We start from the raw sequence: 18,805 nt of genomic DNA on the forward strand, positions 1-18,805 counted from the left end.
TGTGTCTTCAACTCCCAGAATTCCTGAGCCAGCATGGCTCAGCTTGGAAACCTCTCCCTTTCCCCTCAGCATGGCTGGCTCAGGAATTCTGGGATTTGAAGTCCACGAGTCATAAAAGAGCCACGGTTGCCTACCCCTGGGCTAGTGCAATAGTTTGAAACAGGTTATTCCAGCCACTGCCATGAGGACAGGCATGATGGACATTGTAATGTCTTGAAGAGTTTGCTGCAGAAGATGGTTGGCAAGACAAAGTATGAAAAGGGGAGATGGCCATCACCTGAGGGCAGGGAGCAAGATTTCATTTTCCTCTTGGTTTTCCCAGTAGGGTGTTGGTCTTCAGATCCCATGGTAAAGATGTCCCCAAAGATTGCAAAGGAGAAGCTGTGGGTAGAACTCTCTGAATTCCAATTCCTGGCAAAAGTGGTTTAACCATGGCTTACTGAATCAGCTGGGTTCTCCATCCATGCTACATACTAATTATTGATCACCAGGCTCATCCAGCATGGAAAGTCAAAGCTAAACACATCACTTTATGGCAATGTGTAGCCACAATCAAGTTGTTTTTGAAATGGCCGCATTCCCTTTCCGACATACCTGGGAGTAACATCCACTGACCTCAATGGACCGTTGCACATTTGGAGAAGATTCGCACTGTCAGACAGCCAACTAGTTAGGGATAACCTTAGTTTTTCTCACAAAAATCATCATCTAGCCATTTAATTGGGTGCTTCGGAAGCTGCTTGGAGGAGAAGGATCTCCAGATCTGATTGTTCAATACAGAGCAAAAGAGGAAACAAGATGGGGAAATTACTGGAAGAATTGTTGCCAAGAAAAAAATAAAACACTGTTTCCACTAGGACAGGGGTCTCCAAACTTAGCAACTTGAAGACTTGTGGACTTCAACTCCCAGAATTCCTCAGCCAGGATATAGCATTAAGTTATCTGAGGAGAATAAGTACCAAATAAGAGCAGGCTATTAACAATTTTGTTTCTTCACCCAGCTAAAGCATTTACATTTGTGATTTAGAGCAGTGTTTCTCAAGCCTGGCTGTGGAATTCTGGGAGTTGAAGTCCACATATCTTCAAGTAGCCAAAGTTGAGAAACGCTGATTTAGAGCGTTTGAAACTCAAGTTCAAACAAAATGACCTGCGAAGTTTAGAATCGTGTTCTGCCACTAGACTGATACTGTATTAAAAAAAAATGGGACCTTAATTTCTTCGCTTACATCATCTTAAAACGAGATTTTTTATTTTTATTTATTCCATAAACAATATAACAAAACTCAGCAAGTTAACAATATGACGTTTTCACCGTACAGAGTCAGTCACAAATATTTAAAACCTTTGCAACAAGAACAACAAAACCAAAAATATTACAAGAATAATTTACAGGAGGATCTATAAAACAGCAAAGCGCTCACAAATTTTTTTTCCAGTTTCCTTTACACAATATCACTACACTCTTTCACAACATTTCTTTTTATTACAAAATTCCCAACAAAAGTTTAATTTTTTTTCTTTGTATTTTGGTTTTTAAAACCAGAAACCTTTGAAGTATACATCCTTTTATTAGCACCTTGGAGGAGTGCCAAAAAGGGGAACCGCACACATACAAACACTTCACAGCACTTTCCTAAGAAAAATATACACTTACAAAATATTTTACAAATTGGCACACTTAAAAATATACAAGATTTTGTAGGCGTCTTCGAATGATCCTTAAGAATTATACTTCAATTGACTCTACAGAATATATATAAAGCTTGTTCTAAAAGAAAAAAGGAAAAATAAAAGGCAAATCATTCACAAATATGTTAAAATTGCAGTGTACACTATTAAACGGAAATTGGTATGTTACATTCATTCCAAGGGCCGAGTAGCATCGCCTCAATGCTTAGGGGGGGGGGAATCAAAGTTTTCTTTAGCACCGTAAAACAGTGGCAACCGGGGGTGTCCCCAAGGATGCAGCCAAGGAAGTCCAGATGGCAGCTAGGATCAAAGAGATGCACCCCAAACACAGGTGGAGCCCAGATGGCACTGTGGCGCCCGCCATCTTGACTTTCCTGCCCACATCCCACGGATCCCGCCTAAGTTGCAACTCAGAAGAGAGGTGCCTCTAATTCTAACCAAGTGAAGCGAAGGAGCAGTACATTCAAAGCAATGGGGGCAGCGGTGCCCACCCTGAATTGCAGAAGGGGAGCAGAGGGTCTCCCTGCTTCCAAAGGGGAGTCAGAACAAAAAAGCAGCTGAACGGAGGCTTTCTTTGCCTACCTCACAGTTTCAAATTATACCCCATTTTGTGCTTTTGAACCACCCTTTCTCTTTTCTCTACATCAGGGGTCTCCAAACTTGGCAACTTTAAGGCTTGTATGTATGTCTATCCAATGAAAAGGAAAGTGTTCCGATATTTGAGGGGCTCCTACAGAGATGAGGGGATCAACCTATTCTCCAAAGCATCAAAAAGCAAGACAAGAAATGATGGTTGGAAACTAACCAAGGAGAGAAGCAACCTAGACTAAGGATACATTTTCTAATGGTAAGAGCAATCAACCAACGGAACAGGTTGCCTTCAGAGATTGTGGGTGCTCCATCACTGGAGACTTTTAAGAAGAAACTGGATACCCACTTGTCTGGAATGGTATAGGGTCTCCTGCGTGAGCAAAGGGTTGGACTAGAAGATCTTCAAGGTCCCTTCCAACTCTATTATGCCACTTGGGGACTTCAGCTTGCTGACGAATTCTGGGAGTTGAAGTCCCCAAGTCTTAAAGTGGCCAAGTTTGAAGATCCCTGCTCTACATCTCAAAGGGTTCCTCTGTACCCCTCCCCCAACCCATCCAGTGTTCGAAGGCTCCATTTTTTGTCCATGCCAGTCTCTCAAGCACCTTTGCAGCCCAGCCACCTCATTTCCCCCTGGGCCTCCCCCCCCCTTTCAATGGCCAAGTCGCCAATGTCTGTAGGATCCTTTGTTTACCTGAGAAACAGAACTTACACAGCCTTACTTCAGCTAAAGGTGTCTCTCCCCACCTACCCCGTTCACTTTAACCCATCTCCTTTGTGCCTTTATTTTTGAAAAAGGTCAAATTGGAGAAGCTGTCAGTCTCAGGTGCCAGACGGGGATGCTCCGTGCCCCTTGCTACCTGACAGGACCTGTCGAAGGGCTGGGGTTGTAAAGGATGCCTTCTCCAGCCTGGCATCCTTGAGGGCCGCAGGGCTAGGAGTTTCCACAGCCCTTGGCCCACTTGAAGAGAACTTCCAATCTGGGCAGGCCATTTCTCTCTCAATAGGACTCACTCCTTCCACCTGTCCACTAATTTTAAAAGATGCCTTTAGATTTACTGCTGCAACAAGAAGGGCAGGGAAGACCCTGGTGGTTTAACAACAATTCCAAGTTATGACTACCTCGGAAAAAGTGACTCATGAGCTGTCCTCGAAGTTATGACTGTTGCACCACCCTCACGGATGCACCTTGGATGTTTTCCTCAACCTGCAATATGATATTTGAATATTAAACCCAAGATTGCAAGAAATGATTGTGTGTTCCAATCCACAATTTAGAAGACGACCCCTTGTCATACAGCGACAGGCAATAAAAAAGGAGGGTCCTTTGTTCATTTCCTGGGTTGTTTTTTTTTGACACAGAACAGGTGGAGAGGAACGCAGGTTCTCATTTCTTGGGAAATCTGCTGGAAAAACAACACTGTGCCCCAAGTGAACTCCCATCTCCGATACAGCTAAGTCCTCGACTTACAACCACAACTGAGCCCAGAATTTAGGTTGCTAAGTGAGAAATTGGTTCTGTGAGTTTTGCCCCATTTTGCGACTTTTCTTGCTACAGTTGGGAAGTGAATCACTGCAGTTGTTTAACTAGTAACGTGGCTGTTAAGGGAATCTGGCTTCCCCCATTGACTTTGCTTGTGAGAAGATCTCAAAATACCCTCACATGATCCTGGGACGCTGTGACCGTCATAAATATGAACCGTCTTGTCAAGCAGCCGAATGTAAATCGCTTCACCCTGGGGATGTTGCCATGGTCATAAGAGTGAAATAGGGTCATAAGTCACTGTCAGGTCCCCAAATCCTTATTGTCTTCCTTGCATATATACTTTTGTGCTCTTGTTTTGGGGCCTGCCATTATCCTGGGGCAGGGGTAGGCAACCTTGGCTCTTTTATGACTGGTGGACTTCAACTCCCAGAATTCCTGAGCCAGCACGGCTCAGCTTGGAAACCTCTCCCTTTCCCCTCAGCGTGGCTGGCTCAGGAATTCTGGGAGTTGAAGTCCACGAGTCATCAAAGAGCCAAGGTTGCCTACCCCTGCCCTGGGGGGGGGAGGGGGAATAATGGCTTTCACTTGGGATAACTTTCCCTTTCTACTCTCTCCTCCTGCCTCCATCCCCTTGAGGAAGGAATGTGTCTCCTTTATCAGAGAGACGGTTGCAGAGAAACAAAAGCTGGAGAAGACCTTGAGATGCGCGCCAACTGTGCCAGTTACCCGCACATCGTGCCCCCTGCGGATTGGCTGGATTTCAAATGGACACTATGACTCTTGTGGGAGGAGGAATGTTGCTGGTTTAATTCTATTGTTCAAGCGGGATTTCCCCCAGATCTCGCCTTGACTTCCCTACTGTCACTGACCCCTAATAAAAGTTTCCTGTTGAGACAATGCCTGTTTCAAGAGTTCTGCTGTCTTGGGTGGTTAGCTGAGGTGGGTCCTTACAGTCACTTTTTTCAGTGCCGTTGTAACTTCGGTCACTAAATGAAACTGATGTAAGTCGAGGACTACCTGTAATCCTGAAAGGCTTTTCAAAATGAGGCTCTGCCTTGTGATCTTCATGGAAGGAGTGAAATTCACACGTTACAGTTGCCCAGCTTGAGGAAGTCTGCTTGAGACCTTGGCAAAAAAGGGGCCTTAAAATTCTTGAACTGCCTCCCCAGCCTGGGCTCTGCTGCAGCCCCTTTCAGGACGGGGTCCCTGATTCACGTCTGCTCTATGGCCTTCATGGGGATGCCCCGTCCTTCTCAGAAAGGCTGCCAGCCTCGCGTCTCCTTCCTTTCTTCCTGTCATTGCCAAAGGACCGGAGGTTCAAGAAAAGATAAAAAACAGAGACTGATAGCTGGGTGCTGCTGATGAACAGCTGCAAGCAAGAGGAATGGGCCAGCGGTAACCTTAAGACATGGCTCTTCCAACAAGCGGGATTGGCCTAGGGGAATTTTTAGTGGGGTTTTAAGAGTAATTTTAATTGACATAGGCCACAGCAAATATTTTATTTTAATTAGGTTTTAAAGTGGGTATTTTTATCTTTGTATCTGTTTTATTAGGCTGTCAGCCGCCCTGAGTCCGCAAGGAGAAGGGCGGGATAAAAATTTAAACAAATAAAATAAATAAATAAAACCTAAAGCAAACAGGCAGAGAAGAGGGGAAGGCATTCGAATTCAGGAGGAACCGTGGCTGTGCAGGATGTGGAAATAGGTTAGAAAAAGAAGAAAAATGGAGAAAGTCCAAGATTGAGACCCTGGTTACACTGCTTTTAATCAGTTTCTGATAAAAAGACAGACCCAACCTGGAATTAAGGAGAAATCTCCTGACAGTGAGAACAATTAATCATTGGAATGGCTTGCCTCCGGAAGTGGTGGTTGCTCCATCACTGGAGATTTTTAAGAAGAGACTGGACAGCCATTTGTCCGGAATGGTATAGGCCAGGGGTAGGCCACCTTGGCTCTTTTATGACTCGTGGACTTCAACTCCCAGAATTCCTGAGCCAGCCACGCTGAGGGGAAAGGGAGAGGTTTCCAAGCTGAGCCAGGCTGGCTCAGGAATTCTGCGAGTTGAAGTCCACGAGTCATAAAAGAGCCAAGGTGGCCTACCCCTGGTCTAGGGTCTCCTGCTCGAGCAAAGAGTTGGATTACAAGACCCCCCAAGGTCCCTTACCACATTGTTACTCTACTTTCTAAGCCAAATCTCAAAAGGTAGCAATGACATTTTTGGCCCAAGGAAAAAGAGAAAGGCCTTGTGAGAATGCCAAGGAGCCGAGGTAGTAGAAAGACTCACCCCCAACAGAATAAGTTTGCAGAAAACACACCAGCTTTCCTAGGAATTCTGAGCTTTCTCTCTGTGTGTGAGTGTGAGAATAAGTATCAGAGTGAACGGGAGGGAGGGAGATTAATCAGCGTAATGGATGAATGGAATTTGATAAAGACCCACCAGAAAACTATGAGAAACACGGCATTTGGGAAACACCGCAGTTAGCGGTGAACTGAAACAGGGAGCAGGTTGAGACACAAAATTAAGGATGCCCGCAGCCTTGGGGGGGAGGGAAGGGGGCATTCACTAAAAAAAAAAGGACAGAGAGCTAATTGTGGGCCAGCACTGCAAGGAGAAAGGTCTAGATCCGTGTTTTTCAAACATGGCCACTTTAAGCTGTGCGAACTTCAATTCCCAGAATTACCCAGCCAGCTTTTTTTAAAAAAATATTTTGTTTTTGAAACAATCAAAAAGAAAAGAAAAATACAAAGATAAAAATGCATATATTATCAAAGACAAAAAAAATAGGAAGTGCATTTATACAAATAAATTGAAATGAAATACAACAGAGGAAAAAAAGAATATTAGAATTTTACATATCTTAAAAGTGGCCAAGTTTGAAAAACACTGATTTAGATAGACAAGAGAAAGGTGAAGTCAAATTTATTTTATGGATACATTTACTAAATAAATGTATTTAGCTTATGAGCCAGGGACTCAACAGGCAGAAGAAATTCCAAATTGAAAGTACTACTAAAAAACTGCAAATGCTTTTAGCGGATAATTCAGGATTTGGACCTCATCTTTTTAGAGGATTCTATGTGGACATAAAGTAGTATCCACTTGGAAATGGGCAGGGAGCCTTAGCTTCAAGGAAATGGCTTTCACAACAGAGAAAAAAGATTGGGATGGTATAAGGACTCCCGCTTTGGGCAGGGGTTGGGCTAGAAGACCTCCGAGGTCCCTTCCAGCCTTATGATTCTATGGTTCTGTTCCAGTTGCATATCCCCTGCTTATTTTCTATTTGCATGGAACTTCCACAGGGGGGCCAATGGACCACCAACCCACCCATTTTACAACGGTTTGGTTGGTGGCAAACTTGGGCGCCCGGGTGTTTTAGTTTGGTCTTCCTTGCACTGACATTCCACCGTGTTTCCTATCAGCAGGACCATGATCATCGAAAACACTTTTTAAAGGACACGTGTAGATGCCAATTGTGCTGTGGGCTACAATGTACGATCTTGACCTCCAGACCTCTCACTGGGCTCTTGAATGATTGATTGCCTGTGTCCTCGACGTGGCATATTTTAACTCAATTCCATCTTTGCTAAGCACACAGTGGAAAGGCTGCATATTTCGAGCCCTCCTGCTGTAGACCAGTGTTTTTCAGCATCTGTAAGCTATGCAGACTGCCGGCTGGGGAACTCTGGGAGCTGAAATCCACACAGCTTGAAGGTGATGAAGTTGAGAAACACTGCCCAGGATGTCCAACAGATCAGCCCTGACTCAGTCCAGCACTGGTGAGACTGGTGGGTGTAAGAGGAGAGGGATGAGCCCTGGCACTTGACAGTAATTCCCTGTCCACTTCGATGATACTGAGAGAGTGGTGAATGGGTTCAGGATGCTGGTCTAGGTATTTGCGGCAGAGAATGACCTACACCTAGGCAAGGAAGAAGACCCATTGAATGGGGAGATGTTCGAAAAGTAAAAGAAATCCCACCTTGGCATCCCCAAGTAGAACGCTACGGTGTGCAACAAGGCAAGGCAATTGCATGAGTGCAGTACTGTCTGGTGCCTCACCCTTCTTTATTCCCAAAATATTTCCTGGTCCATTGTTCTACAAAGAGCACAGGTTTCTTTGGTGAAAAAAAGATGAAGGTCCTATTAAGAAGGATGGCGTTCTTCACCAGAAGAAGATGGCTGTGATGGAATATTGTCTGTATTCCCAGAAGGAGGAAGTACTTTCCAGAGAAGCAAGAGACAGTGAAGAGGATAAATATGTCTCCTCCCTAATAATTCTCAGAGTGTATGTTTGGTGGGGCAAGTAGTCTGCTTTAGTGTGGCAAGATTCTGTCTACAGGTGAGGAACAATAAAAAAAAACCTTCTTAGAAGAATCACAGTGTTGTCTGTGTTGGTTTTTGAAGCTTGACAATGGCCAGGGATCCTGCCTCTAATCCCTGCAGTGGTGAAACATCCTCATTAGGCTGGTGACCCCCAGGTGACAGTCCTTCCAAAGACCAGCCCATGTGTGCTGGACTGGCCTTCTCTGTTCATCCTTAAGCACAACCTCCTTATAAAATTAGAGCTTTCCTCTTCCAGTTCCCCAGGACAGTATGGACCATGACATGGAATCAACAAGTAGAAGGTGAGTCCATCTTATCTTGACAAATCAACCAGTGCAACCTAAATGCCTTGGATGTCAACTCCCCTACTCCTGGGCCATCAAGGGTGATGACTTAGGATTAGGGGAACTGAAGTCTAACCCAATCAGAGGGCAACAGGCATGCATGCAGTATTGTTCCCAGAGATACAGGCATTACGAATACTATTTTTTGTAAGTAAACAAAGAGGAGAATTGGACAAATCTAGTGAACCCATCATCTATCAAAGTATTCCTGTAGGCGGAATGGCTTTCTCTTACGTTGTCTAGAATATTTTTAGGCATCTGCTTTCTCTCCTTTTACTGAAATGGGAGGGGGATACAGTCAAGCACACTTCGATAGCTCAGAACCAAAACCCTTAATCCTGAAAGAAAAGCAAACTGGACCGGATGTTGCTGCAATCACTCCGTCAATTGCTCATCAGTCTTTTTCCTAAGACTGTTTTTCAGTGCATCAATTCACTCCCTTCTTCTCACAAGGAGCCCCCCCCCCCCACATCAAGTTTCACCATAGATCGGGAGCAAAATCACAGGCTCAGGTACGCATAGAAAATAAACATTAAGACATTTTTTTTCCTTCGAGGGAGATCTGGGGCTGGGAAAAAGGGTTCAAAATAAGATCTTTGGGGAATGTTATTTCCTTAAGTAGCCAGCACTTATTCCTCTCAGAGGTTGTGTTTGTGTGTAGGGGGAAACACCCCATTGTTAACATTCTGAATCTGGATCCCAACTGGATGCAATCATAAGGTCAATTTTGTTTGGGGTGTGTAAATCCGCCTCCATATGGGGTGGGGTGACAGGGTGTTTGAAAAGCCAAGATGGCTGGACTGAAGCCCCCACAGGGTTTGTTGTTGCATATGGTGGCAACTGCCATCTTGACTCTTTTTTTGCCCCCTCAGGGCCCTCTTCCCTCGCCCCATCTGTGCCCCTCTGGATGTGTGGACTACAACCCCCAACATTCCCGGACATTCACAGTTAGGGATGATGGGAAGCTGATTCCACGTATCATGGAAGGTGAGAGGGCTGACATTCCATCTGGAATTGCATTAACAATTACATTTGACTCATTTTTCTTTTACAAACCTTCAAATAATATTGTCATTGCAAAGGTTAAAACATTTCGAAAACATCATATTTTTGAGTCAGCAAGTTTTTCCTGCGACAAGGAGCATAAAAATGGTTACAAAAAAGCTCAAAATGAAAGATCAATATAGTGTCTATGAAATGCATCGCTCTTTTTTTTTTTCAGACGGCTTTTTTTTCTCGAAAATTCCCAGGTTTGTATTACAAAATATAGAAAACGGATACAAAGTGCCAGCCATACAGCTTTGCTTTTGAAATTATCTTCCGCCTGGAAGCTTGGCTCGAAACAAAACAGGTGATAGAAAAAACAGCTCCTCTTAAAATCACTAAATGCAACCACTTGAATTTCCAGTAGCGTTACTTTGAGTTATCAATATTATAATTATTTTTTACTACCGTGTTTTATATATATATGTGTTTGTATATATATATATTCGTTCAGATTTTGGAGAGGGCCCAGCTATCCCTATTTTTCGTTTTAAAGCCTTCCCCACTTTCTCCCCACCTCTTTAAAAGTTGCAAGCCCCAGGAAAACATCCATTCAATGAGGTAAGTCAATTTGGCACAAAGAACTCAGGTAGGTCCGTAAAACATTCAGTACCTCGGGAGCAAAACAGATCCTCACCCTTTCAGTGGCGGTGGCTGTCTAAAGAGAGTTGGCCAACTGTTTCATCGGAATGTTTCTCGTCAATCAAAAAAAGGGGGAAAGAAAAAAGAAAAGAAAAAGCACCACCAAACATTCACAACCCAAGAAGAGATGTAAAAATATGTACAGTACAACACTTGGCGTTTGGCACAATTTGCGGGGTTGAGAGTGCAGCTATTATCGTACAAGAAGAAGAGGGCTTTGGATAAAAGGGGAACGAGATTGGCTTCCAAAGCCCCCACGACTTCAGACTTTCCATTTCAGCACTTTAAACACTTGGATGTATGACAAGGCATTGCATTTTTCCCCCCTCTTTTTGAGCAAAAGAAAGACATCGGGTAAACAAAGGGGAATAAAAACGGGGGAGGGAGAGTTGGGGAACCAAGGAAACTTCAAACTTCTTTCTACAAAAAGGCAGCAGCTCTTCTCCAAATACAGGTAAAACCCCAAATGCTGTTTCTGCCTTAAGAAGAATGTAGTCTGTATCCCTGCAGAAAAACCAAAGATTTGATATGCCATTTTAACTCAGTGGAATCATATAATAGGGGGGGGGGAATGTTTGAAAGACGGAGCTCCTAGGGTGCAGGGATAAAGATATCGACAGGGCTAAAAACACGGGTAATCATCTCATAGCACTCGACTAGGGATGAAACTCTGACCCTTTAAAAGACCCTTTAAAAATCTCAGCTTGGGGGACGCATCTCTTTTTTTCCCTCTGTGTTTTGTTTTTTTACAAAAAGTCTCCCTCCCCCTCTTCCCCCCCCCCCCGGAAATCTTTCCCCTCCCCTTCCTCTCTTTTCCAAGCCATTAAAAAAGGAGCACAGAATTAACCTTTTAAGAATAAATAAAGGAATTCAAATCAGAAAAAAGCCAAACAGCAAGAAAAAAAGGAACAGCTTTGTTAGTCGGTGTTCAACCCCCCCCTCCCCTCCCCGCCCCCAGCCAAGCCAGGAAAAAAAAGTCATTCTTTTGAAGTAGCTTGCAAGAAATAAGTGTTTTCATGCACGTTGAGAACGAAACCAAGAACGACGACGACAACGGAAAAAAGACCTGTAAAAGGGAAATGTTTCTTTCATGCAATTCTGGTTTCCCAAGTAGGAAAATATGAGCAGGGATGGGCTTAGCAGGGAGCAAGGAAGTTAGGGTGCATTCCAGCCAGCTTGGTGTGGTATTACCTCAGTTTTTCAAAGGAAACTACTGTGGTTGGGTCTTTTTGGCCCTGTTCTCTCTCTGCCCGCTTGACTTTGCAGTTCTCGTCGCGCAGGGACTTCGACGTGGATTTGTGTCGGTAGAGCTTTTTATGGGTAGGTTCATTTTTGGCTAAAGTGCTCAGGTTACTATAGCTTTTATCAAAAAAAGGTGAATGAATGTCTGTGGCATAGCTGGTGGATGAACCGGAGCGTCCCGGGTCGCAGGGAGCAGCTCGGCTGCCGGTTTTACTCAAGCCCTTGTTCCCCGATTTGTGATTGCGTCCCGATCCCGAAGAACTGCCATTGACTTTCTTCTTGGATTCGGGAGATGTGCCAGCCAGGATCTTAAGAGTTTTCAGTTTCAGGCTGTTTGATTCGGGGGATCGGAAGAGATCAGAGACGTCGCTGTGGCCGACAGGCCCCCACAAGGGCTCAATGGAGGCCATCATAAATCTCTGAACATCTGCCATGCCAGATGCAATGTTTGACAAAATGTTGGACGGCTCCTCAAATTCTCTTTGATCATCATCAAGAAGGCTGTTGGCACTTCCTATGCTGGTTTCGGACCAGCCACCGCTACTGTCCTTCCCCAGCGGCCATTCCCTGGACAGACCGTTGGCCTTCCCTATCCGGAGGGCGTTTGGGCTGCCCTGCTGTAGGGAATCGGCCAACATTTTTGCCGAGGAGTTTGAACTGTTCAAGAGACCAGCTACTCTACCGCCCAGGGCGAGGGTCTTTTCTCCATTGACCCCTGCTCCGTTTTTCCCTTTCCTTGAAGTTTTGGGAGACTGCCTGGAATTTCTGCTGGGGGCCTTTTCGGAGCCTTTGTTGGCTTTGGGGGATTTTTTACGAACGTTTTTCTGGGTTGGGTTTTGGTTGGCACCCAAATTTTTATTACATGAACTTCTCCTCTTGCATTTTGTCGCTTTGCTATTGGTGCTAACTTGGGCAGATGGCTCATTAAAAGTTGACAAGGATGGGCTTTTTTCGAGGAGGCTGACAGAATCCTCATCGGTGAACATATGGAACTGAAACTGATGATTATTTAAAGTGAATCCATTATCCGCCTGGTCTGGAGCCTGCAGAACGCCACAGCTCCAGCTGACCTTCTCGGGGTTGCTTAACACCACTTGGCTGCTCTCCGGGAAACACTTCATGTTCCCCAGGGTTTTAGTTTCTGGCCCGGCGATCTGTGGGGAAAGGTTGGGCGTATCTGGAGGAGACATTTCCGAAAGGGACGACTGGCGGAATTTGTCGGGGGTGAAGTTAGAAATATCTAGAAGATCGGTGGACTCCTTCAAGGGCGTTATTTCATCGATGCTTTGTTGAATCACCAGCTTGGGGCTGCAGTGGGCCAAGAAGTCGTCGGCAATTTCATCATCTCCATCCTTCTCGCAAGACTTTAAGCTCAAGGAGCTGTAATTGCTGGAGGCGGCGGAAAGCGAGCCCACCGAATCGAAGCTCACAAGTCTCCCGTCATCGGTGCTGAGTGTGCCCCGCTGGAAGGGGAAATTCCCCTCTCGGTTGTTGAAGGGACAAGACTGGTAGGAGTCATCCGACTGCAGCTGCTGGCCCTCCAGGAGGAATTTTTTTTGGTATAATACTTTGCTGTTGCTCAGGTGGACCTGGCTGTATCCTGAGGCTGGCAGGTCATCCGACCCTGCAAACTCTACAGCCGAAAGCAGGGAGGCGTCCGGCAGCTGCCCAGCAAAGCCCTGACTGCTCGGGCTGCTTGCCTTGCCAGCCGGCCAAACACGTTGGAAGTTGCCGGGCTCAATCTCGAGGGGACTCGGGGATTGCTGTAACTCCGATTCGGACGGTGGGGACAAAATGCAGCTCTGGGCAGGCTGCAGGGCACAGAAGGCCTTCTCTGCTTGGACGAGGCTGGGGAGGGTCTCCTGCTGCTGCTGCTGCTGCTCCGAGGGGGCAGGACTGAAGTACGCGATGCCAGTGCTGTGGGCCAAGTCGGAGGCATCCAATAACGTCTGCAGGTACCCGCCAGGGATGAGGGGCATGCTGGCCGCCAGATTAGCCGATGCGGCTGGCTTGTTTGAAGTGCAGGTGGTGGGTAGGAAGGAAAGGGCATTTTTCGCCAGTTTGTCCTCCTGGCTCTCTGAGAGAGCACTAGGCACGCTTTCGTCCTTTAACCCCGTGGCGGACTCTGGATTCTCCAAGGTTGCCGAAACCTCAGCCAGACTGGTGGCAGCTTTGAGTCGCTTGCATTTCAACCGGGCCTCACTTTTGAATTTGATCCTGCGCAAGACTTTTCTCTCAGGCCCTTTGAATTCCCTCTCCCGGGCTTTGCCTGGAGGGAGGGCCAGGCCAGCAATGTCGCTCAGATGGATGCCGTTGACGCAACTGGGGGCTGCGATGGCCATGGCCTGGATCCCCTTCGGGCCTCTTTCCTCGTCTCCGATCCTGCAACAGAGCTGCTTGGATTCTGATGAGAAAGAGCCACCCTTGCCCACTGGCTGCTCAATGGCCTTAATCCTTTGGATCCGGTGCCGGTGGGCTATCTTGCCCTTGCGCTTGCGTGGATGGGACAGGAAGGCCACCTCGGAGCCGTTGAGATAGAAACTCTGCTTGTGATAGAGGGCAGACTTGAGAAAGTTGAGCCGGATCTGCCACCTCTCCTGCCAAAAAGACTTCAGGGGGGCCAACTTGGCATATTTGCTCAACAATTCCTCGCTCAAGGTCACTGTCATCTCGCTGGGGTCAACTTTGCCAAGCTTGACCAACATGTGCTTCTCTCCTTTGAACCGGTTGATGATGATATACTTGATGATGACGGGGGGCTCCTTGCGAGAAACTTTCCGCCTCTTCTTCGGACACCAGTCATCGTCGTCTTCTTCCTTGGGACCGTCCGGGATCCACTCCTTCTTGTCCACAATCTTCTCACTCTCGATGGAATCCACATCATAAAGGTAGTCTTCGCTATATCGCACTTTCCTTTTTGCTCGCAGGCCATAATTCTGTTGGATGAAGGAACTGGAGTGGTCCCGGGGAAGGTACTTGTTGCAATCCTTCAGGTCTTGAAGCACGTCGAAAGAGGATTCGGTGCAAGTGCTGTCATCGCTGAACTCCCCCGAGTCCTCTGTGGAGTTCACCAGTTCCAAGAAGTGATTTCTTTTGGGACTGATGTACTGTACAAGTTCTGTACTGGTGCAAGATTTGTTTAAGGCAACTTTCTCACTTTCACCTCCCTCTTCTTCCTCCTCCTCCTCCTCTTCCTCCTCCTCCTCCTCCTGCTGTCCATCCCCCTCCTCTTCCCCCCAAATGATGGTCTCCTCAGATTTGAATTGGGAAGGATCAGTTGCCCCTCGGGGTCCCCTCTTCAAAGCAGTCCTACCATCCCTTTTTGGACACCCACTAAACACACTGGGGAAGAAGTTAAACTGGGTGTCCTCTTGCAGGCCACCCGTTTTCTCCTTCACGCTGTCCTGGAAGGATTCATAACGAATCTTTAAAGAGCAGACGTCACTTCCCAAGGTCGAATCGTCATCATCGAACATGTAATTATCCACATCCTCCTCGGAAAACAGATTTACAGAGAGCTCATTTTTGGAGCAAAGGTCAAGGAGCTCGATTTTGCTTTCGCTAATGAAAGATTCAAAATAACCCCATTCCTGGTTGGGATTTGTTAGTAAAGGTTCCTCCACATTGCACTTGTCCAAAAGTAATCCGTCATAATAATTTTTCTGAGTTGGATCCTCTGAGTCACTGTCAGATTTGTCGGCCTCCCGTTTGTCGGCTGCTCTCGATTTGTGCACGGGGAAGCTGAGAAGCTGGTCAGAAAGGAGCTGGTCTCCGTATCGCATGGTCTCTCCTGTACTCATGCAGTGAATCCCAATGTCGGAGACCGAACAGGTGTCGTAATCCCTGTTTATGTCGCCCACTTTTAGGCTGATCCCGGGTTCTGGATCCAGGCTGTCCTTCGACTCAATAAAGCACCCCAGGCAGGTCCGACTTGGCTGCATCAAACAGTCGCCGGTGAAGGCGGACATGCTCCCGGGCTCCATCATGCTGAAGGGGGCCTTCTCACAGTCTGCCGGCAGGGACCAGGCGCTCATGCCCTTCGTGACACACGAGGTGAGGGAAATGGCATGGACGGAGGAGGAGTCATCGGAAATGTGATCGGGGACATCAGCCAGTCTCAAGGGGGAAGGAGGGCTCAGCCAGCAGGTCTTTTTGGAAGTCAGGGCCGGCTGGGATCGGCTCTCTTTTTGAGCTGCCCCTGCGGACGTCACGGCCGGAAAGGGGACTGCAGCGTCCGCTGCCGCACGCAGGGGTTTCTCGTCACCATCTAGATTGCTCGATTCTGAAAGAATAGCCGAGAGAGAGAGAGAGAGAGAGAGAGGATTAGTAAGAATGCTGTTCTGGACCTTCCCATTTTTGATGGAAGACGGAGCCACAGAGGAAGGCAACAGAATGAATTGATTTGATTGACTTGATGCATTATTAAACTCACACACACACACACTTTAAAAACAAACAATCCTCACAATTCTGAGCCAGCAGTTATAAAAAGTATTACTGCTTCCTGTTTCTTGTTTACCTTTCTAAGATAGTTTGAATTAATATTCTCATGTCAATTTGAGCTCAGATGAGGTCACTATACAGAGAAAATTTTAATAATAACAATTCTATTGCTTTCAAATTTAATTTCCATGTACATGAATATTATTATTATTATTATTATTATTATTATTATTATTATTATTATTATTATTATCCCCTAATGCATGTTGATTGGGCTCTGCAGAAAAAGTTGAAGAGGCCAAAGAAGTTTACATTTTTTGTAAAAGCAGAAGCACTTCTAATTAATTTTTTGTTACTCGGTTTAAGATGCTCATTATCAGATTTTGCCAAAATGGCCCAGAGAGTTTGATCTGAAAATGTACAATGATATTTGAAGGGCTGTAGATTGGGAAACTCTACTTTTTATGTAGATAAATTATATTTTTATAACCATAAATGAAATATACTCCAACGACTAATGGGGTGTGTGTCAAAAAAATCAAATGACATGATTTGTGAACGTATATAATAAAGCAGGATCCAATTTGGGTCAGTCCCCGGGACCAGAAGGTTAATCTTCCGAGCTTTCGGACTTGTTCTGGAGCCCATCCTCAGGGAACTTCACTCTACCGCAGGGGTTCCTAACCCACGGTCCGTGGACCGGTACCAGGCCGCGGCATGCCAGCAACCGGTCCACACAAACAAGCAAAGCCCCATCCGTGGGATGCAGGCAACACACAAAACCACGCACTCTCCGGCCCACGGAAAAACCTCTCTCCATGGAACCGGTCCCTGGTGCCCAAAAGGTTGGGGACCTCTGCGCTACCGGAATATGTGCTTTGGGCTATTCTATATGTAGTAATTATGTGGTGCCTGTTGTGTGTGGGTTTTTAGTTGTTGATTGGAGTGCTGTTAGCTGGTTATTAAGTTGTTGGCTGCCAAGCCCTTATTTCCTAAGTACTTGATAAGCTGGTGATAAATCAGCACTCCTGTTGACTGACAGGGGGCCAGTTTCCCAGGCTTCAATCACTTCCCTGGCTGTTTTTGTCCCTGCTCGTCCAACAATCTTAGTAGCAGCAAAATTGAATGTATGTCCTTGTTCATTGCAATGTGAGGCTACCAATGAGTTTGGCCCCTTGTCAGTCAACAGGAGTGTTCATTTACCACTCTGGCCCCAGTGACGATCCAGATTGGATCCTGCAACATTATCCTCGGACACATATATTCACCTTCATTCGTGACATATAATGAGGGGGCAGGTTTTGTGCAGTCATGGACAACATCTTGAGTATTTTGACCCTCCTTCCCTGGGACCTCCAGCACTCATCACTCATAAGTTAGCTTGGAGGGGAAGTGTAAAGCTATAAAAAAATAAATATTTTCCTTTTGAAATCAGTGCTATTTTGGAGAAGCTAGCGAATCAAGGCACATCAGCAAGAAAAGTGAGGAAAATTCACTATAAGCCCTCTTCCTTGAGCCCAGGTTAATCCCACCGAATTACTGGCCTCAGCTAAAGAACATAAAAGGAAATAAATCTGAGAGGATGATTAATGTTTCCTATCAAGTTTGGACAACATATCCAGAAAGTACAAATCACATGTTTTTCATAAAGTAGCCAATTAGGAAGGAATATAGGAATGGGAATATTCTTTATCGGCCAAGCGTGACTGGTGACACAAGGAATTCGCTTTCAATTGCGTTGCATTTAAATCCTCCCAGTTATGAAAATGTAAATGTAAGGGACAGTCCTCAAATCTTTGTGGGGCCTGAGGGCTCCTTGGTTTCTCTGAGCTTTATGGAGCCTATTAAACTGCCATTGCTAAGAGGAAGTCTTGAGGGAGGGAAAAAATATCCCTCCATTGTAATAGGGGGAAAATAATATTCACCTCCGGGACTACCTTAGTCATCTCCTAACAGGTATCCCTTCTGCAATTTTAGATGATGACAATCATCATTGTCATTTGATATCTCACAAAATTGTAAAATCTTACATCAGTATTTCTCAACCTTGGTATTATTGAATGCGAGGATTTCAGCTCCCAGAATTCCCCAGCCAGCCTGTTTTAAGACCAGTGGACTTTAACTCATCAGGCTGGCTGGGGAATTCTGGGAGTTGAAGTTCATTCATCTTAAAGTCTCCAAGGTTGAGAAACATGGTCTTACACGATTTCAATTCTGACGTGTGAGTTTGAATTCCTCACTGGAATTGTACAGGATTTGGATAATTTTGCAGGTTTCTGGCTGCTGTAAAAAAATGTATTATTTTTTTTTACTAATTTGGGACTTCTGATGAAGTCAGTTAGGAACTGGTGTTTGCCATTGCCAAATTATGTTGGAAGTGTTGCAGGATGGCAGAAAGCATGTGAAGAATTTTGGATTCTCAGAAATATTAAATCAATAAAAAAAAGAAACTTCCTAATTGTTATCCCACCCAACAATCTTTGGAAATGGCAGAAAAACCCTGCCCCGTTTAGGATAGATCTCTGAGCAAAGAACGCAGAGGTGGTGACGGCAGATCCCTTGCTAGAATTAGATCCCTTACCATCCTCTTTCACCCCATTAATCAAGATTGTTTCTTGGTCTTCCGAGGCACATTCCTTATCTTGTTGGTTGTCCATCAAGTTGTTCACTCCATGCTCTGCTCAGCTGGACACTCTGCACATTTGTAAAAACATAATTGCAGACATTAGAATCCCTCAAATTAAATGACCGTCCTGTGTGGGAGAGGAAATACACAGTTCAGGCAGAGAAACAAAAAAGGACCACAACTGGCCAGTCTTGACATGGACTGGATCTTCTCATCGTCAAAAGCAAAGAGCACTTCCAGAGTACAAAGAACCTGCACACCTCCTGAAGGAGCACACAACTGTTGCACACTTAATTCTGTCTAGTGCGCTAAGGTCTTTTTCAGCAGAAATTTCCAACAACCTGCCATTTCACCAAAACACACTGAGAGATCGGGCTTGTC

The 18,805-nt window shown here is 45.6% G+C and overlaps 1 protein-coding gene across 2 annotated transcripts; it reads right to left on the reverse strand.

Moving 5' to 3' along the window:
- Positions 1-1,260: 1,260 nt before the first annotated feature.
- Positions 1,261-18,455, reverse strand: NEXMIF (neurite extension and migration factor). Of its 2 annotated transcripts, XM_015810764.1 has the most exons (3): positions 18,380-18,455; positions 11,305-15,637; positions 10,326-10,617 (listed from the first exon to the last, which is right to left on the reverse strand). In XM_015810764.1, the coding sequence occupies exons 1-3, from the start codon at positions 18,453-18,455 to the stop codon at positions 10,398-10,400; spliced, it is 4,629 nt and encodes a 1,542-aa protein (XP_015666250.1). In that variant the 3' UTR covers positions 10,326-10,397. The 2 variants fall into 2 exon arrangements, 1 of the variants encoding a protein (XP_015666250.1); XR_003810359.1 differs by lacking the exons at positions 10,326-10,617; positions 18,380-18,455 and adding an exon at positions 1,261-1,768 and having other exon boundaries at positions 11,305-11,335.
- Positions 18,456-18,805: the final 350 nt, after the last annotated feature.

Source organism: Protobothrops mucrosquamatus, unplaced genomic scaffold (assembly GCF_001527695.2).
Source record: "Protobothrops mucrosquamatus isolate PMUCROS unplaced genomic scaffold, P.Mucros_1.0 scaffold19, whole genome shotgun sequence".
NCBI classification, from domain to species: Eukaryota; Metazoa; Chordata; class Lepidosauria; order Squamata; family Viperidae; genus Protobothrops; species Protobothrops mucrosquamatus.

Coding starts and splice junctions, on each gene's coding strand:
- NEXMIF (XM_015810764.1), bottom strand. CDS start 18,455: ATGGACAACCAACAAGATAAGGAATGTGCCTCGGAAGACCAAGAAACA. Junction 15,638..18,379: donor TAATGGGGTGAAAGAGGATG/GTAAGGGATCTA, acceptor CTATTCTTTCAG/AATCGAGCAATCTAGATGGT. Junction 10,618..11,304: donor GTTTCCTTTGAAAAACTGAG/GTAATACCACAC, acceptor GTTTTTCTGCAG/GGATACAGACTACATTCTTC.